Source organism: Elaeis guineensis, chromosome 4 (assembly GCF_000442705.2).
Source record: "Elaeis guineensis isolate ETL-2024a chromosome 4, EG11, whole genome shotgun sequence".
Taxonomy (NCBI): domain Eukaryota; kingdom Viridiplantae; phylum Streptophyta; class Magnoliopsida; order Arecales; family Arecaceae; genus Elaeis; species Elaeis guineensis.
In genome coordinates, this window is record NC_025996.2 from 31861432 (window position 1) to 31878628 (window position 17197).

General features: G+C 35.8%; 1 protein-coding gene across 4 annotated transcripts; it reads left to right on the top strand.

Moving 5' to 3' along the window:
- The first annotated feature begins 4457 nt into the window (after positions 1–4457).
- On the top strand, positions 4458–16485 carry LOC105043051 (uncharacterized alpha-1,2-galactosyltransferase C637.06). Of its 4 annotated transcripts, XM_073256239.1 has the most exons (9): positions 4458–5009; positions 5098–5130; positions 5477–5567; positions 10980–11240; positions 11525–11621; positions 12973–13700; positions 13793–13846; positions 14021–14111; positions 15986–16485. In XM_073256239.1, exons 1-6 carry the CDS (start codon positions 4473–4475, stop codon positions 13091–13093), a joined length of 1140 nt encoding a protein of 379 aa, XP_073112340.1. In that variant the 5' UTR covers positions 4458–4472; the 3' UTR covers positions 13094–13700; positions 13793–13846; positions 14021–14111; positions 15986–16485. The 4 variants fall into 4 exon arrangements, with proteins under 4 accessions (XP_073112340.1, XP_073112338.1, XP_073112339.1 ...); XM_073256237.1 differs by having other exon boundaries at positions 13793–14111; XM_073256238.1 differs by having other exon boundaries at positions 14021–16485.
- The last annotated feature ends 712 nt before the right edge of the window (positions 16486–17197 follow it).

Below are 17197 nucleotides of genomic sequence, written 5' to 3' on the forward strand. Positions count from 1 at the left end.
TTTGGGTTCTTTAAACAAGTATTATGTAATCTGGGGGCTGATATTTTGTGGCTTTTCCTTGAAACCTGGTTGGAGCGCGTCCATCAGTGAGTGCTTCCTTGTTTTTGTATTATTCTATTATATCAGGTAATTTTAAACTGAGGTGGAAGCATCCTACTTTTTCTGTTCTCTCTCTCAAAAAAAAGAGGTGGTTTTCTTGCTGCTCGGTTATCCTGTCTCCATTCCCGAGAATTTAAAAAATATGTGTTTAAGAATGCAGAACCTAAATGGAAAAGAATTCTCTGGTGCTTGATCTTGAACTCATTACAAATGGTGACTCCCTGAAACATTTTATCCTGCATCTCAATTAATCTTGTCGTAATTAAATTAACAATTATTATTTTTCATATACCACAATGCATTGTACTGACTACCACGGCCTTTCTCTTTTCTTTTTTTCTTTCCTTCTTTATTGAACTACAATTTCATAGTCAAATAAGTACGTCTCTGCACGCCTTCATTCATGTAAAGATAGTGTAAAATACTTCTTAAGAGTTGATGGAAGTAGATACGGTACTAAGACCAGCCAATTTTGCTATAATTTTCTCATTTTTCATTACATGACACTATAACAAGTCAAGTTAGGACAAAATATTAAATATCCAGGTCATTCGCTTCCCGTGGGACATGTCTTATTTTAAATATTCATCAACGGTGTAGACATAGGATGCTTGTCCACAGACAATGCGTTGACGCCGATTCTGTGTCCTCCATCCACCCACCAGGCCTAGAAACGGGCAGGATTGGCTGAGCATAGGCTGGCTCGATTGTTGCTGGAGCCTGGCTCAAAATGCTTGACTGAAACCTGAATCCGGACCGAACCTGATCAGGTATACAGAAAATTAAGATATTTTTGATTCACAGTCAAAATCGAAATCAGAATGAATTAGAAAATGAATCAGAATGGCTGCATCCCTTAACATAGTTGATTCGTGATTGAAATCGTAATCGAAATTAGAATATGATTTAAACAGTAAGAGAATAACGATTTTAGAGCATTAAGATATTCGCATTTCTTCAGAAATCTGAATAGAAATGAATCTCTATCCAATCAAATAGCTCAAATGGACGTTGCTCGTTTCTATTTTCATTTTAGAGTCCAACTTCCATCAACTAAATTGCCCATAACGTGCGAGAAGAGAGAGGGCACCTTTCAACAATGAAAGGGGAAGGGAGGCATATCTGGTTTTAGGTAGGAGAACTAAGAAGGCAATCCTACTTTGATCCCATTCTAAGCATTCTTAGTCCTCTATCAACTGGCATCTCTTGATTGGACTGACTATCAAACTCTATATATCTATGCACAAGGGAGAGAGATTTGTAATGCTCTTCTTTACTATTTACCATACCCTACGTCTCTATTTGTACAGCTCCGGCAAATAAGAGAGAGGCTGGGCAATGGATAATAATCAGTGGATGTGGATGTTGAAAAGGAAGGAGAAAATTGGATGGATAATAATGATGCTAGTAAATTAACAATGTCCCATCCACAATGCGTAAATGTGAGAGAGATAGAGAGCACTAAGTCAAGACATCAGAATCAGAAGAATTGATCACTGAGATGATTAATAAATAATTAAACTATATAACCTCGTGAAACTATTTCAAAAATTTAAGTTGATAGAGAAAAAATCAACAACGCATATCAAGCTTAACTATCCCCTCATATGCAGCTTAGATCATGCACATAGGTGGGCAACAATGATTAAAATGAGTTGAGATAATAAGTGCATTAATTAAGAATTTCTATTAAGATAATTATTGAACTAGTTAAACAGATAATTAGATCTTTATTAAACTTGAGATATCATGTTAAATGACCATTTTATTCCAAATGATTAAGTTAATAATGAAAGAATCAATAATGCATATCAAGCTTAACAATATCCCTTACTCGAATCATGCAAATGGAGGGACCATAATGATTGGAACGAGTTACACTAATCAATAGATTGATTAATTAAATAATTGGCATGGAAGGATTTTGAACTCGAATGTACAAATTTAAGTTTTGATGTAAATTTAACTAATCAATTGCTCTGAAAACTAAAGCTAATAGAAAAAAGAATCAATTATATATATCAAGCTTAACATTAATTTATCCAAAAAGCATAAGTCGATAAGAAAAAGTTTACTAATATATATCAGGCTTAACACCCTACCCTACAATGTGTAGGCTGAGGTCATGGACATAGCGGGAGAACAATGATTGGAATGAGTAAAGATACTAACTTGATTAATTAATATAAAAAACCAGCATGAGGGGGAATAGAATTCATGACTTCCGGCAAATATGAGTTTTGATGCCATATAATTGATTAATTGATCTCAAAAGCTTAAACTAATAGAGAAAGGGCCAGCATAGATATTAGGCTTAACATATTCTTTCACTTGCACGTTAGTGTGACAATGCTATTTAATGTACATGAAGATAAATGCTTTGGTTAATCTTTTTTGCTCCTTTACATTAGGGGCTTATGAAAATCTTGGAGCCTTTTTTTTTTTGTTTTGATAGTAGAAGCCTCTTGTTCTTGCATGCTCCCCCTCCTTTCTCTACGTAATACATAGACATAAATTATACAAACACAATACATACACATATAATGTATATGCAAATGCTCATACCTATGTTTGTGTATTTACAGTGCGGGTGTATATGTGGGTATTTACAGGTGCACAAACAGTTCTTGAAGGAACTGTTTGTTTGCACGTTGAATTTTGGCAAACAGGTTATGTGAAAGTGGAGACCTAGTTCCATAAGTATCAATTTTCAGTTTTAATGACTTATCAATTTTGATGAAACAAGTTTTATGAAAAATAATCAAATAATTAATTTTATAAATCTCACTTATTTTCAATTTTTAAAATCTATTTGACTAAAACTTGTAAATCAAACAATCCCAAATTATAAGATAATGAGTACCTTTTTCCAAAAAAAACAAAAAACAAAAGTTGATAACTCAACGAGTGGCCGAGTTTGGGAAAAGACTGACAAGTTTATCTCAAGAACATGATCATGAAGACAAATGGCAATAATTGAGCAAACATAGCATGACAAGTGACTTGATTAAGATTAAAACTTCAATAAGATCATGCTTGTAAAAAGTGGGTACATTTGGTTAATCCAAAAGGTAATTTTAAGCTGACTGAATCAGGCCCCAAATTTGCTCAATAAGTCTACTCTCTCAACTTGATTTCAGCCATTCACTTGATAAGACTATCAGTTTAATGTGCAACTGACATGCCTAAAATTAGAGGTGTAACGTGCGATATGATCCAAACACCAATGGATCACACAATGCGCAACAAATTAGCTTTATCACCCAAAACCAAAGTATGTGTGATCCAAAATTTATGCATGGATGCTATTATCTCCGCTGGTCGGTTTGTGATAACATGACTGTTGGTAAATATATGCCAGGCCGGTGATAGAGACCTGTTTGACATCCATAAGCAAAGTATCACACGGCAACCTTATATTTCTTCCAGAGAATCTGTTCATCATTTGAAAGCATATAAAAGAGATTCTCCAATTAAAAACCGCGAGTATTGGACTTTTGAAAGCAAGTTACAAAGCAAAAATTACCATGAAAGGTCTACAGAGACCTATTGATATCATGTAACCAAGAGTAGAAAGAACCTTAAAGATTAAGCACACGTTTGATTTACGAAATATGGAGGTGAAAAAGATAATTATAATTGAAGAGAAGTTGGAGTTCAAGAGAAGAGGGAATGAAAAAAAAAAAATTATGATAAAAATCTAAATGAATTTTGAAATTTTTCATGAGATAAAAATTGATGATTCATTTTTTTCCAAAAATATCATTATAAATATTATTATAATATTATCTTAATATTTATATTAATATAATATAATATTTATATTAGTATAAATATTATAATATTTATCAGATATTAATATTATTTTAATATTATTCTAATATAATATTTTTATCAGTATTAATATATTAATATTATTGTTATATTAATATAAATATAATATTATTATTTATATAAAAATTAAAAATAAAAATGTATGATTTTATATCTATTAAGAATATAATAGATATTATACATAATTTTTTTAAAAAATTAGATGCTTAATTAAATATAAATCGTTCAGGAATAAAATTTTTAAAATAATTAATTAAATATATTAAAATTATATTTTTAAAAAATTATTTTGAAGTTATTTTTTGAAAAAAAAATTCTCTCTGTGAATCAAAGGAGAACCCACGAAAATGCCTCTTTCATATTGGATTTGGTAACAACATTCTTTTTGGGTTTGATTTGGTTTGCTTCTACCTTCTTCCACAGTCCAAAGGGTCAGAGAAACACGCAGCCTGTCTCCATCCCAGAATTTGAGCGCTCGCCAACGCCATCTCTGACGTTAAAATTAAATAAACTAAGACGGTGACGTGCAATTATATGCAATGTATAGAAACTTCCAAAAAGCTTCAAAGCATCAAAACCTGAGCTTTCTCCAGCTAGAATTCACTCTGAGGACGTCTACGATGGCCCCGCGGCAGCACGTCCGGTGGGCGAAGACCCGGCAATCTTACCGCCGGCTCTGGATTCTCCTCTGCATAGCCTCGCCGCTCCTGGCGCTCGTTGGGCTCCACGCCGCCGCCGCCGCCGCCCTCCGCCGGGTCAACGCCCTCGGGAGGAGGTGCGCGCTGGAGGCCGTGGAGTATTCGGGCGAGGCGGCGGCAGGGATTCGGCCGAGGATAGCGATTGTGAGCTTCTCGGAGGAAGAGCGAGTGGCGGCAGGCGGCGGTGTCGGGCGGCGGTCGTTCCGGGGTGTGATGGAGGCGGTGCGGGGGAATAAGCGGGCGTACGCAGAGAGGATGGGGTACGACTTCTTCGACGCACGGCGTCTGGTCGATCCCAGCCGTCCGCCGAGCTGGAGCAAGATCCTGGCCGTCCGATCGCTGCTCCCCTACTATGATTGGGTCTTCTGGAATGACGCCGTGAGTTAGTTGCCCGCGCGCTGGTAGCGTTCGTTAGTTGATTTATTATAAATCACCAACTAATCTTTTTCCTCTTTCTCGTTGTTAGGACACGATCATAACAAATCCGGATATATCGTTGGTAAGGATGGATTTTTTGTTTTTTTTCTTTTTAAAAAATTATTATTTTGATACCTTCATTGAGTAGTAGGATTGCAATCTAATGATGGTCAATTCTAGTAGGTTATAAATTTCTGAAGAAAAAATGAAGACTCTATTTGTGCACATGGAAAATTCTTGGAACTTGCATGCTATTAGACTATATAATATATGCTATATATTACACCAATTCTCATGAGTCATGATGTTTCCTTCATGCCACATGAAAGTAAGGGCATTTAACAAGACTGCACGAAAGTTATAGCATTAGTTTGAAGAAAGATCAAGACGAGCATAGTTTAAAGTCCCTTTTCATCTCTTTTTTTTAGGAGAATATTCTGAATGCAGCAATTGGACATAGTGATTTCCAGGCCTCCCCTGATTTGGTAGTGACCGAGGATTTCAATGGAGTGAATGCAGGTAACCATCCACGATCATGAGTTTCTTCATTTCTTCACTTAAAGTTTATTTATCATTGGCTTAATTTAATAATCAAGGAAAATCCTATTTTTAGTGTGAATTGGTTCTGTTTTGTTCTGATGGTCATTTAATTTTTTATTCTCTTATCTTTCTACAAATATATATAAAATGATGCATAAGTATGCATAATATAAGCATGTATAAATCAAGCACAAACTTGTCAAAAACAAGACAAAATTGTTCATAAAATACATGAGGGACTAGAAGTTAAATGAAACATGGACAACCTTTATCATTAAAACGACACTCAGATCAAGAATCAAAAATTAATTTTTCAACATAAATTTCAATAATTAAGCACCCTCCAACCCTAACATATCCAGGTAATAAACATTTTTGTGAAATGCTTTAGTAAACAAAATCGCTCAAAAAGGGAAAAAAGTATTATGAAAACTAATTTCTAAACTTTATTTACCATGTCAACTTCAGAAGGAGAAACATAAGAGTTACAAATACGCTATGTAAATTAATTATGAGAGCCTTCCAATCCCGGGTGTACCGACCCTCCTATTTCTTATGCCTGGGTTTAATTTAAAACTGCCAAAATATAGCAACTTGTAGAGTAGGTGAGATTCGGAGTCACATCACATTGAGATCATGTACACACAAGTCATTTACGTATTGGACTAACCAAAATCCAGTCAGGTTAGTGAATTAGTTTAAGTTTTTTTTTTTTTTGGTTTTTGCGGAAATTTTTACCATTTTTTCTTGGAAACCAGGGTTTTAAGAATTCGATCTCTGAAATTGTGGATGACTGTACCGAGATAAACCAAGATATGAACTAACACGAAGATTTGAAAATTCTTTAATTATTTTCATAAATGTGAATTATGTAGAATTGTAGATGTCTCCGCTGGTATATTTTGATATGAGAAACTACTACTTTTGTTCATTAACTGTCAATCGTCCACGTGGTTATAAATAATTAACCGCCAATCATATATAACTAGAAGTACAATGTAGCATTAATTACGTTGGCTGCAACTTTGCCCAATTATTTGGTTGCAAATGTAATTGATTCCTATATGTGCGTAAGTTATAACTCAGTCTAGGTGTTCAAACCGCTGGAGGGCAATCCTGCGGCCTTCTCCTATATTTTGAGGCTGGGAGAACTTTATCCACTTTGATTGCCTAGTTTAGTTGGCAGAAACTTGCTGGTGTCTATGGCTAGCCATTAAAAAAATATATATTTTTTAATTTTTTAATTTTTAAAAAATAATATTTAAAAAATAATATTTAGCAATATTATAAAAAGTGAAAAATAAAAAAAAAAAAATTAAAATAATTATTTTATATATAAATAAATTTTTTTATTTTTTAAAATTTATTTTTTTTATTTTTCTACGTCTAAAATACTAAATCAAAAAGTAAAGAGTCCGAACTCTTCTCTTTCGTCGAGCTCTTCACCTCCTCATCTTTTTTCTCTCCTTTCTCGAATCCTTCTCTTTCATCGAGCTCTTTACCTGCCATCTCCAAATGTTATTTTTTGATTTATAGCAACGTAGTTATCAAACATATTTTTTATTTTTATTTAATAATAAAAATAAAAAAAATATTTTTTAAAAATTAAAATGTGTAACCAAATATATCTCTGGTAAAATAAATGTATGGTATAACTCAAACTTTTAGCCGCAAGTAGGTTGCAGTTGAACGGTGCCAAATCAAATAACCTGCTGTTCAAACTCAATTTGATTTAGAATACCCAAGTCCGAAATTTGATTCGCAATTGGTTGAGCCTGAATATCCATATTTGGACTTGACTCAACTGAAAAATAAAGTAATAACAGATCGATCCAATTTGACTATAATATTAATCGAGCCATACTTAAGCTCGAGTTTAAATTTTGATTATAATTAAAAAATATATTTTTAAAATAAAATAAAATATTATATTATATTTTAAAATATTAAATTAATAATATAAATTATAAAATATAATATTATTTAATATATATATATACATATTTGATCAGACTAATAAAATTTTGAGCTAAATATTTTATTACTAAAGCTCGAGCTCAACTTAGCAATAGTTAACTCAAGTTCGAACTGCCTGCAAGCTGCTTTACTCATTTGCATTTCTATTTGTATGTAGAGATGGACAACGGGTTGGGCTGCTCATGGCCCGACCAGCCCGGCACAAGATAGGTTATGCTAGGCACAGCCCATCAACTACAGTATCGTGCCGTGCTTGGCACGGCCCATAAGAGGGGGGCTGAGCTGGGCTGGGGTTTTTTGGCCCACGAGCCTGGCTTGGCACGGCCCATAAGGGCTTGAGTCGGCACTTCCCATGGGTCAGGCACGGCACGGCCCGCGTGCCAGTCCAGCCCTTTTGAAATAGGCCAGCCAAGACACGACACATTTGGCACGGCCTATTTATAATTTTTTTAAATTTTTTAAAAATTATGCATAAATAAATTTAAAAAAAAGTTAGGGACTAAGGATTTAAATATAAAGCCACCTTGTTAAATAGGAGGTTTGGCGTCAATCCGTATCAGTTTATTAATAAATATCAAAATGGTATAAGAAGGGAGGGGAGCTAGATCTGACTTCCAGAGTACAATGAGGAGGGAAAGAAATAAAATAAAATTATAGAAATAACTCACCTCAATAATTAAAAAATTTAACATAATTAATAAAAATAGGTAAAATCATACCAATTTGTTTCTGCTCTCACTGAACTCCTTCAAGACTCTCTCTCTCTCTGCTCCATGCTTTTTTGTGCTAGCTTGATAAAAATCTTACTAATTGTCGATCTCATTTATGTTGTCTTCATCAAAAAATATAGTAGAATATCCACCTTTATCTTAAAGTCTCGCCTCCACATACAACCAATTTTTGAAGCAGAGCAGCGTCTCCACCGTTTCGCTGGTCATCCGACTTCTCTTTTCATCAAGAACACGTCGATCTGCACTAAAGCGGATTCCAATACTATTATGGACATCGGCACAGTTAAAATATCGCGTGCAATAACAGACAAAACATGATATTGTTAAAAAGACATTCTCTTGTGTAGTACTTGGATACTTACTAAATACAAACTAAAAATTAAATTACTAGAATACTTGCAATATTACGAGAAGAGAGAGAGAGTAGTAGTAGAGAAGGGAGAAGAGTAGATTTGGTGTGGTTTGAATGGGAGAGGAGGGTGTTATTTAAAGAAATCCATAATTTTTTTTCCAAAATACCCCTCAAAAAAGCCGTTTTATAGCTGTTGGGAGGGGTAAAAAGATAAAAAAATTAAAAAATAGCTATTTTTGACCTTTTTGGCCGTTATGGGTTGAAACGGGTCTGGTTGAGCCGTCCCAAGCTAGCCTGTAACGGCCACGGCTCGTAATCGGCACAAACGGGCCATGTAAGGCATAGGCCATTTGCAATTTTTTTTTTTTTTAAATTCGTAGATCAACAAGCCAACTGATATGACCCGCCATCAATCGGAGCCTAAGACCGTGTCGGGCTGAGGCCTGATGCTAATCGTGCATACTGGCATAGCCCATTTAATAATGGATCGTGCCAGACATAACCTGTTTAGCCTCAAGCCCAACGGGCCTGGCAGGATCATGCCACGAGTCAGTACCTTTGTCTATTTGTAAAGTTGATTTGGCCACGAATCAATATAATTAAAAAGATATTGTTGAATTTAATATACCCATCAAAATATGTCAATGGTACGGTTCAGTACCCTTATCTATTTGTAAGATTGATTTGGCCACGAATCAATGTAATTAAAAAGATATTGTTGAATTTAATATAGCCATCAAAATATGTCAAAATAAATTATATAATTGACTCGCCTGCATAATGACCGCGCAGTGCACCAAGTTTCATGCCTCAGTATCAAAATAAAAAGGGTTGCATGCATCCAAAAGAAGAAAAGAAAAGAACGTTACGTGCATCCAAATATATCCTTAGCTATTTGGGAGTCAATATATGCAAGGGTGCTTTGGAGACCTCCGCTATTTGCCTACTCTACTATTTTGTCCGGATGAGTTAGCTAAGACATCTTGGGAAGCTACAGTAACATGGTCAATGTTGAAGATTGCATGTGACATTTATTCTCTATTTCATTAAATATTATTAGAAGGAAAGATTGAAATATATTATGAAGCTATAAGGTGTTCAAAAATGCTAGACATCTATAAAAAGCCCTTCATTTTTTTTTCTTTTCTCTATTTTTTTTTTCTTGGTTGGTTGGGATGGGGGTTGAGGATTATAAACCTAGACCTTTTAGATCATGAAGGATAAAGTTGAAATTTTGGCTCCAATTTAAGACCCTAACATTTCCTATTTATTGCTCCAAAACTTGGGTTTGCAACATTTCCACGGAGGACTTGGAGCGAAACATAGTAGCATCATTAAAAATCTTCTCGAGACTCCGATAACTAATATTGCATAGCTTGATTTATCTGATGGTGTTGATTTAGAAAGAAAGAATTAATAATTTTATTATTCTAGTGCAAACTATTATAACTCTTTATTAATGGGTCTTTCTTGTTCATCTATGATTCTATTCTGCCACTTACCCATAAATTGTATATACTTTTTCTCTAATGAAGATTCAGAATAACTAGTTCAGATGTTGCTTGAGAGAGGAATAATGTGAGACCATCAATTAGAAGTAACAACCGTTGCTGGTACAGTTAAGGAAGAAAAACAACCTATCTATCACCTTGCAATCACCGTTATCAATGCTTTCTTACAAGTAATCACATCCATCCAAGTTTTTGTACTTGTAAAGCAAATGCTTGATATCATTGGATGTTGGATATTTTCAAAATAAAAAAATAAAACTTCATTTTAAATCAAAAACAGCCAACCGTTTGCTTGGCATCTTTTCAAAATAGCACAACGTATAAATAGCTAATTAATCCTACTAATCAGAACAACACACAACTACCAATGCATACCTAACGCATGACTATTAATATTAACGATACATGAGAATTAGAACAGCACATTCCTCTTCCATACCTGAGGCAAATAAAGTCTTAAGAAAAATGGTATGTTACATGTCTTGAAGCCATTTTCATCCCAAGATTTTATATTTTTTCCTCTTCTTTTGCCCCAATATCAGACTAACATAGCACTTCACAAAAAACTATATATATATATATATATATATATATATATATCAAAACCATGGTTAATGCTGACATGGCAATTTAGTATTACCATCCTCATGTCCGCAATAATTTGAACCGGTCATACCAAATCTCTAATGTCATGTGGCTAAAGAACTTTGTGCATAGGCTCTTGTGTATGATATGTCAACTAAGAATTTGAGAAAAAAAATTAGGCCCGAATTTGCTAAAAAAATTCCAATCACATTTTTTTTAAAATTTCTTTTTCCAGGAGTCTTCTTTTTCCGGCGATCAAAGTGGAGCGAGAAGTTTTTGGACACGTGGTGGAATCAGACGTCATTCGTGCGTTTTGGGTCCACGATAAGCGGTGACAACACTGCATTGAAGCACCTCATTAGCAGCCTTCCTCCCAAAGAGCTCAAAAATCACGTCCGCACATCACCAATGCAGTGCCTCTTCAACTCCTATCCTTGGTTGCCCACGTGGAAGAATGCCTACCGTCTGCTGTCCTCACCTCTGAAGACGTGGAAAGGTTCTCACAGTTAACCTCCTATACCGCTTAGAATACAAGATTTTTACTTACTTCCATTGAATTAGCTTCGGGTTCGTTTATTTCTTTGGTAATTAGGTTCGTTTATTCAGAATAGAGCTTGATATTTCTTTTTCAGAAAACAAATATAACTGAGCGCTTATCATTATGTTCATTTTTTAGTGACGATGTGATTATTTCCCTGGAAAAAAAACTTAGATTGCTAGTGATTCAATATTGAGAGTTGTATGATCTGATTTTGAGTTCTGTGATTGTTTCGGTTTTAGGAGCATATTCGAACGGGGACTTTATGGTGCACCTTGCTGGCTTGGATGAGAAGAAGAAATGGGCTGACAGGATACTAGATGAATTAAGAGCTGAAAGGTGACTAACATAGACAAAAGCACAGAAAACTTGCAAGTCAAAGTTTCTCAGTTGAGTCTGTTCATGAATTGTAAATTATTTATTTCTTGTACAAATAAAAATTAAAATATAATTATAGAAAAAAAAAATGGTTCAATGCAAAAGGTTTCTGTTATTATAGAGTCCGGAAAATATCAGATACATGTGGCTTTATCCCATGGCTCAACCTTCCTATTATGCCACGACTCATCTTAAAAATTTAAATATATCTATATAATCATATAAATAATAGAAAAATTAAATAAGGAATTATAAGATTCGTCTCTTACGTGCAAAACTATTATTCCACGCATAAGTCAACTAAGTCAACTTTTAAAATAGCCGTAGTTTACTTTACAAAAAAAAAAAAAAGCCGTAGTTCACCAAGGCCTTGTGTGGTATCTCCCAATTTGGGGGCAGCTCACAGCACAAATTCATTACTATTAGATATTTGGCCGCCACAAGATTCCTTCCCGACTTCCGTTGTTGGTTACTTCATCGACGGCTTTCTTCACAACCCCGTATCTCTGAAGTTCCATTTCCGTAAGCTGCACTTCTTTGAGAGAGTAAAACCGTGGGGCGTGCCCCATTTTTCCCCGGAAAAAAAAAAAAAAAAAAAAAGTTGGGGCGGGGGGGGGGGGGGGAGAAAGGGAGGGTTGTGGTGGGGGGTGGGGTCCGGGCGGGGGGTGTAGGGGTGGAGGGGAGGATCGCCTCCGGTATGAGGCATGGTTGGCATTAGCGTAACTCATTAGATGGTCATATCCATGTAGAAAACAGGACATACAATTACAAAATAAGAAAAATGCACCAGACGAGATATGGACATGCAAGGAGATCAAAGCGGAAGCACCCAAAGGTTTTGTCAGATTCCTAATGATTTCTCAATCTAGCTACGTTTTCTCCATTGTAGAAATATTCAAGAGACTCCTATCCAAATTTGAGTAGATTGATAAATTAAGAGTGCATTTGGATCAGAATCGGAAAGAGAATTGGAATGACTCTATTTTCTGACTCCTTTGATTCATGATTGGAATCAAAAATGAAATTGACATGAGATTTGAATAGAGAGGAGAGTTGAAATTGAATTTTAGAGAATTAGGATATTCTCAATTTTTCCTAAAAATTGAAATTGGACTGGAATTCCTCCGCTGAAATAGAAGCCAGTTGTTTTCATTCATGGAGTGTATAGGATTATTAATTATGTTGAGGAACTTTTTACTAACTTTTAATAAGTAGTTTTTAACTCTCCGCTTGTAGGAGAATAAATGAAAGACTGTTGCATCGAAGCATCTTTTAATTCAAATAATTTCTATTTATTTTGTTCTATTTTCAGGACAATTGAAGACTTAGACCAGGGTTGCAGCATTCAATCATCTATCGGAAATCTAGCTCCCATATGTCCTTTTACTTTCTCGAATCTAGATTTTGGTGCATATTTGGCAAAAGAAAATTGAAAAAAAAAAAAATTAATAGATTTTCCATTTTTTTCTCCTGAAATCTCCTGCTTGAATGAGAAATGGTTTCCCTTTCCCTAAATCTAAGATAGCTATTTCAGATTCTTACCCACTGGAAAAAAGTATCGTATATCAAATTTAACTAATAACAAAGCTCCGAAAGCCCCCAACTCCCCCACTCTCCTCCATTATTGCTAGAACCCACTCCATATGTCCTCGGCCGACCGTTCGCTGGACCAAATCCCGGCATCCCAACCGCCAGCTCTGGCCCCTGTCCCTTCCGCTCTTCTCCCTCGCCTCCCTCCGAGTCGCCGCCGCGCCCACGCCCTCGGCGGGCGGTGCTTCCCGGCCGCCATCTCCGCGAATCTCCACCCCGGATCGCCATGGTGAGCTTCTCGGCGGAGGAGAACGGCAGCGGCGGCGGCGGCAGTCGTTCGGGAGATGGGGAGCGGGGGGCGGGAGATAAGCCGGCGAACGCAGAGAGAACGGGTCCGACTTCATTCGTTGCAAGGCGTCTCGTCGATCCCAGCCGTCCGCCCAACTGGAGCTAGATCTCCGCCGTCCGATCTCATCTCCACCGCGTGATTGGGTCTTCTGGGACGACGCAGTGAGCTCCACGCTCTGTCTCTCTCTCTCTTAATTAAATTAATTAAATCAATCAATTAATTTAATTTTTAATGTCTGGCTTTTAATTTTCAGGACACGATGGAGACGAATCCGGATGCACGGTTGGTTAAAGCATCAATAATGACTGTAGGATCACAATCTCACGGTTATCCATTTTTAGTTTTGTTATATTTTTTCATTTATCTGTTAAGGGTACCCCTCTGTTTCCATAGATGAACCTCCTTGTCAGGCAAAGGTCGATAAAAGTGGAGTGTAGCTAGAACGTTTTTTTTTTCCCCCATTTATCTGTTAATTTTTTAGGACAATATTCTGAAAGGGGGGATTGGGCATGGTGATCTCTAAGCTTCTCCTGGTTTGGTGCTAACTAAGGAATTCTATGAGGTAATTTCAGGTAATTCATTCACCACCATTATCTTCTCTTTTCCCTTTTCTTCATAAAAAAGTATATGCTTCTGGATGCATCACATCATCAACGAGTCATGCTGAAGTAATTTCCAGTAAGCACCCTTGCTGGGCAGACCTATGTTGAGCTAAAAAAAATTAGAAGGCATTACCATTTTGCAAATGCTTCTGCATACCACTGCATACATTACATTGTTCAGGATTTCCCAAGTACATTGTGATTGTTTTTATATGGATGATAGTGATGGAATGTAGAGGTTGCTGAATATGCAATACTTTGTGGCACCATCTGCAAAATAGTATTATTTGTACATTATCAAAATTTAAATATTATGGGATGCATCATCTAATACCCGCATTTGAAACTTTATCTAGTTTTGCACACTAGGCAACTCAGATTGAGGATATTACAAGATTTTCAAAACTTGATCCACTAATACCATCATCAAATACTGCGAAATGGCCCACAGGCAGGCTAATGTCGACCTACCATTGGAGGAGTCTCAAGTCCCTGAATTAGGCTTAAGATTTTAAACTTGGATATCTTGGAATCTCAACAGGACATCAAGAGAGACTAAGATACCAGTCATGATGAAGCTCTGGGAATTTTTAAATTATCATTCATAATTTTGTGATACCACTCTTTTAGCCAATTAATTATCAATTCACTCATTAATTTGAGTATTTACTGATTTGCTAAAGAATATATCTGTGGGTATGGTGGAGACATTTTTGTGAGGCTGTTATTATGAGCAAGTCACTTCACTGACCTCCCTCCTGTTCTAGTGGTCAAAGCTAAGTGCAGTCTGGTAAGGTACATTATCTGCTATCAAGCCCTGGAAGTTAAGTTTGCCTTGATGGGAACCATGCCATGGTGATTCGCTAGGTTGATTATTACTTGGCCATCAATGGTCGCGGTTATTGCTAGACTGATCATTAGTTGTATATTGACGGCCTGGAATTCGATGGTCCTTGTGATTTCTGTTTAAAATACACGATTACTAAAGTGGTACCAGTTTTCAATATGAATGAGCTAAAATTTGTCTCGTCTTCTTCCATATGATCCTGAATATTCATTCTCGGTGTACTTTGCCCCCATGTTTATATTTATTCTTATCAACTAAATCCATTGTTTTCTTCTTTCTGCCCTAAGATTAGTCTCTGATATATTCATATGGCTCAAAATGATCTCTCATCCTCTGTATCATATATCACAGATGACTAAGAGAAAGATTATGTCAAAAAAGAAGATATGGGATTCTGTCATCTGTTGATGGAATGCAGAATTCCACCCAATATGTGTTGATTTAATCATTTATCTTATGTAATAACTTTATATCCATATGTTTCTGAAAGTTTAGACCCAGTTTCGTATTATGGAGCACTTCCATCCATCTTAAGTTGCAGTTAACTTCCTGATAGAACTATAGCGTGCATATAAGAATAAACTCCTAAGACTTTGTTCTATTTCCATCTTGGCCCACTTATGCACCTTTTGCATTATGTATATAATATCTTATATCCTCCATTGTATTTATGCATCTCATGATCTTAGTTTCATTCATCTTTCTGTAAATGTGCTGAAATATACAAGAGCCAAGTATTTGAAAATCTTGCAGAGAAAGCAATGTAGCCTTTAAAGGTAATGAATGACAAGAAGGATATGTAAAAGTGACCTTGTATAGTCTTGCTTAAGCCTTGATGACGAATATAATGATTATGCGATACATGGCCTCTTTGTTTACTTCTTTATTTCTCTAATGATCAAAGCTGCAAGGAATATCAGGTTGAACTAGAAGGTCTCTCATTATCGTTGTTTTCTACAAGCAATTGGTGCCTTTTTTCTCCTTCCCCTGAGAGCAGGATATTTTGAACTGGGGAAGCCATGTAGCAGATTCCAGATATTTACCCTTCTCAAAATTTGAGTTCATCTTGGATGCAGTTTCCTGGAAGGTGGAAGCAGATAGTTTTATTGTATTTACCCTGTCAATGGTGTTAATTCTATTCTAAAATGCAACTAATGTTTTGAAATTCGTTGCTGAATTTTGGTGAGCTAGAAAAGCGATACCAGTTAAGTGAAATTGTAAATAAATCCGAGAGGATAGATAGCTGCGAAAGTAAATACCATAAAGAGAAAATTATGCTTTTCAGGGAGCTGTCCGATGTTGAAAACTAGCATAATATATTTTTCTTTCTGAAGTAGCTGGCATGTTAAACCTGATGACTACATCAAATTTCATGGTGATGTGAGATCACTAATGCAGCCCTAATGGAAATCGGTGGGCACCGAATACTTTTCCATGACATTTGGTGAATGCATGCACCCATAAATAAATGGAAATTATTTTTATTTATTGTTATTACTACTGCTATTATTGTTATTATTTTTTTCTCTTGTCATGGTTTGTGGGTTGAGATTAGGTGGAAGTGTTTTGGTGCAGATTTTGATTGTTTCAGCTTCCACTACACATCCTCGAGGCTATAATACTGCTGCTGCTGCCTTTTTCTTATATGGTGTTGGGGAGGAGGGAGGCAGGATGGTTGGGATTATGTGGAAGGGGTGTTAAACTGCAGATTTTAATCGTTTCATATCACAATGCACATCCTTGAAGCTATACTTCAAGATGGGTTTGGGATAATCTTGTGTTTGCAATCTTTTGTGATCATCTGCTCAAAGAATTGATAGAGACATGGGATAGAGATGTTAGAACCAATAGCATCCTAATATCACCTAGCTCTGATATCAAATATTAGGAACTTGATATCACTCTGATATCAATTGTTAGAATATGGTACCTCTCCGATATCAGTTGCGGATCGATGTCTTACATGGACTTGGATGTTAATCCAGAAAATTTGAAGAAGAGAACAAAGAGAATGTGGAAATCTGGATTGGATCGTGGATGAGAATGTGACAGAGAGAGATGGCGGCTAGGATTTTAGGAGAAAAAGCTCAATATTTATTCTCCTATTTCTTTCGTATTACAATGACTTATATATATACCAATACAATGGGTTCAACGACTCGAGTTCAAAAAACTCCCTAGGCTAACCCAATATATAAAAGCACTCACG

What these genes read in the sequence shown, in the direction of transcription:
- LOC105043051 (XM_073256236.1), top strand. Translation starts at nt 4,473, where the DNA reads ATGTATAGAAACTTCCAAAAAGCTTCAAAGCATCAAAACCTGAGCTTT. An exon ending in GGGTCTTCTGGAATGACGCC is followed by an intron (nt 5,010 to 5,097) that starts GTGAGTTAGTTG and finishes TCTCGTTGTTAG; the next exon opens with GACACGATCATAACAAATCC. An exon ending in ACCTCTGAAGACGTGGAAAG is followed by an intron (nt 11,241 to 11,524) that starts GTTCTCACAGTT and finishes TTTCGGTTTTAG; the next exon opens with GAGCATATTCGAACGGGGAC.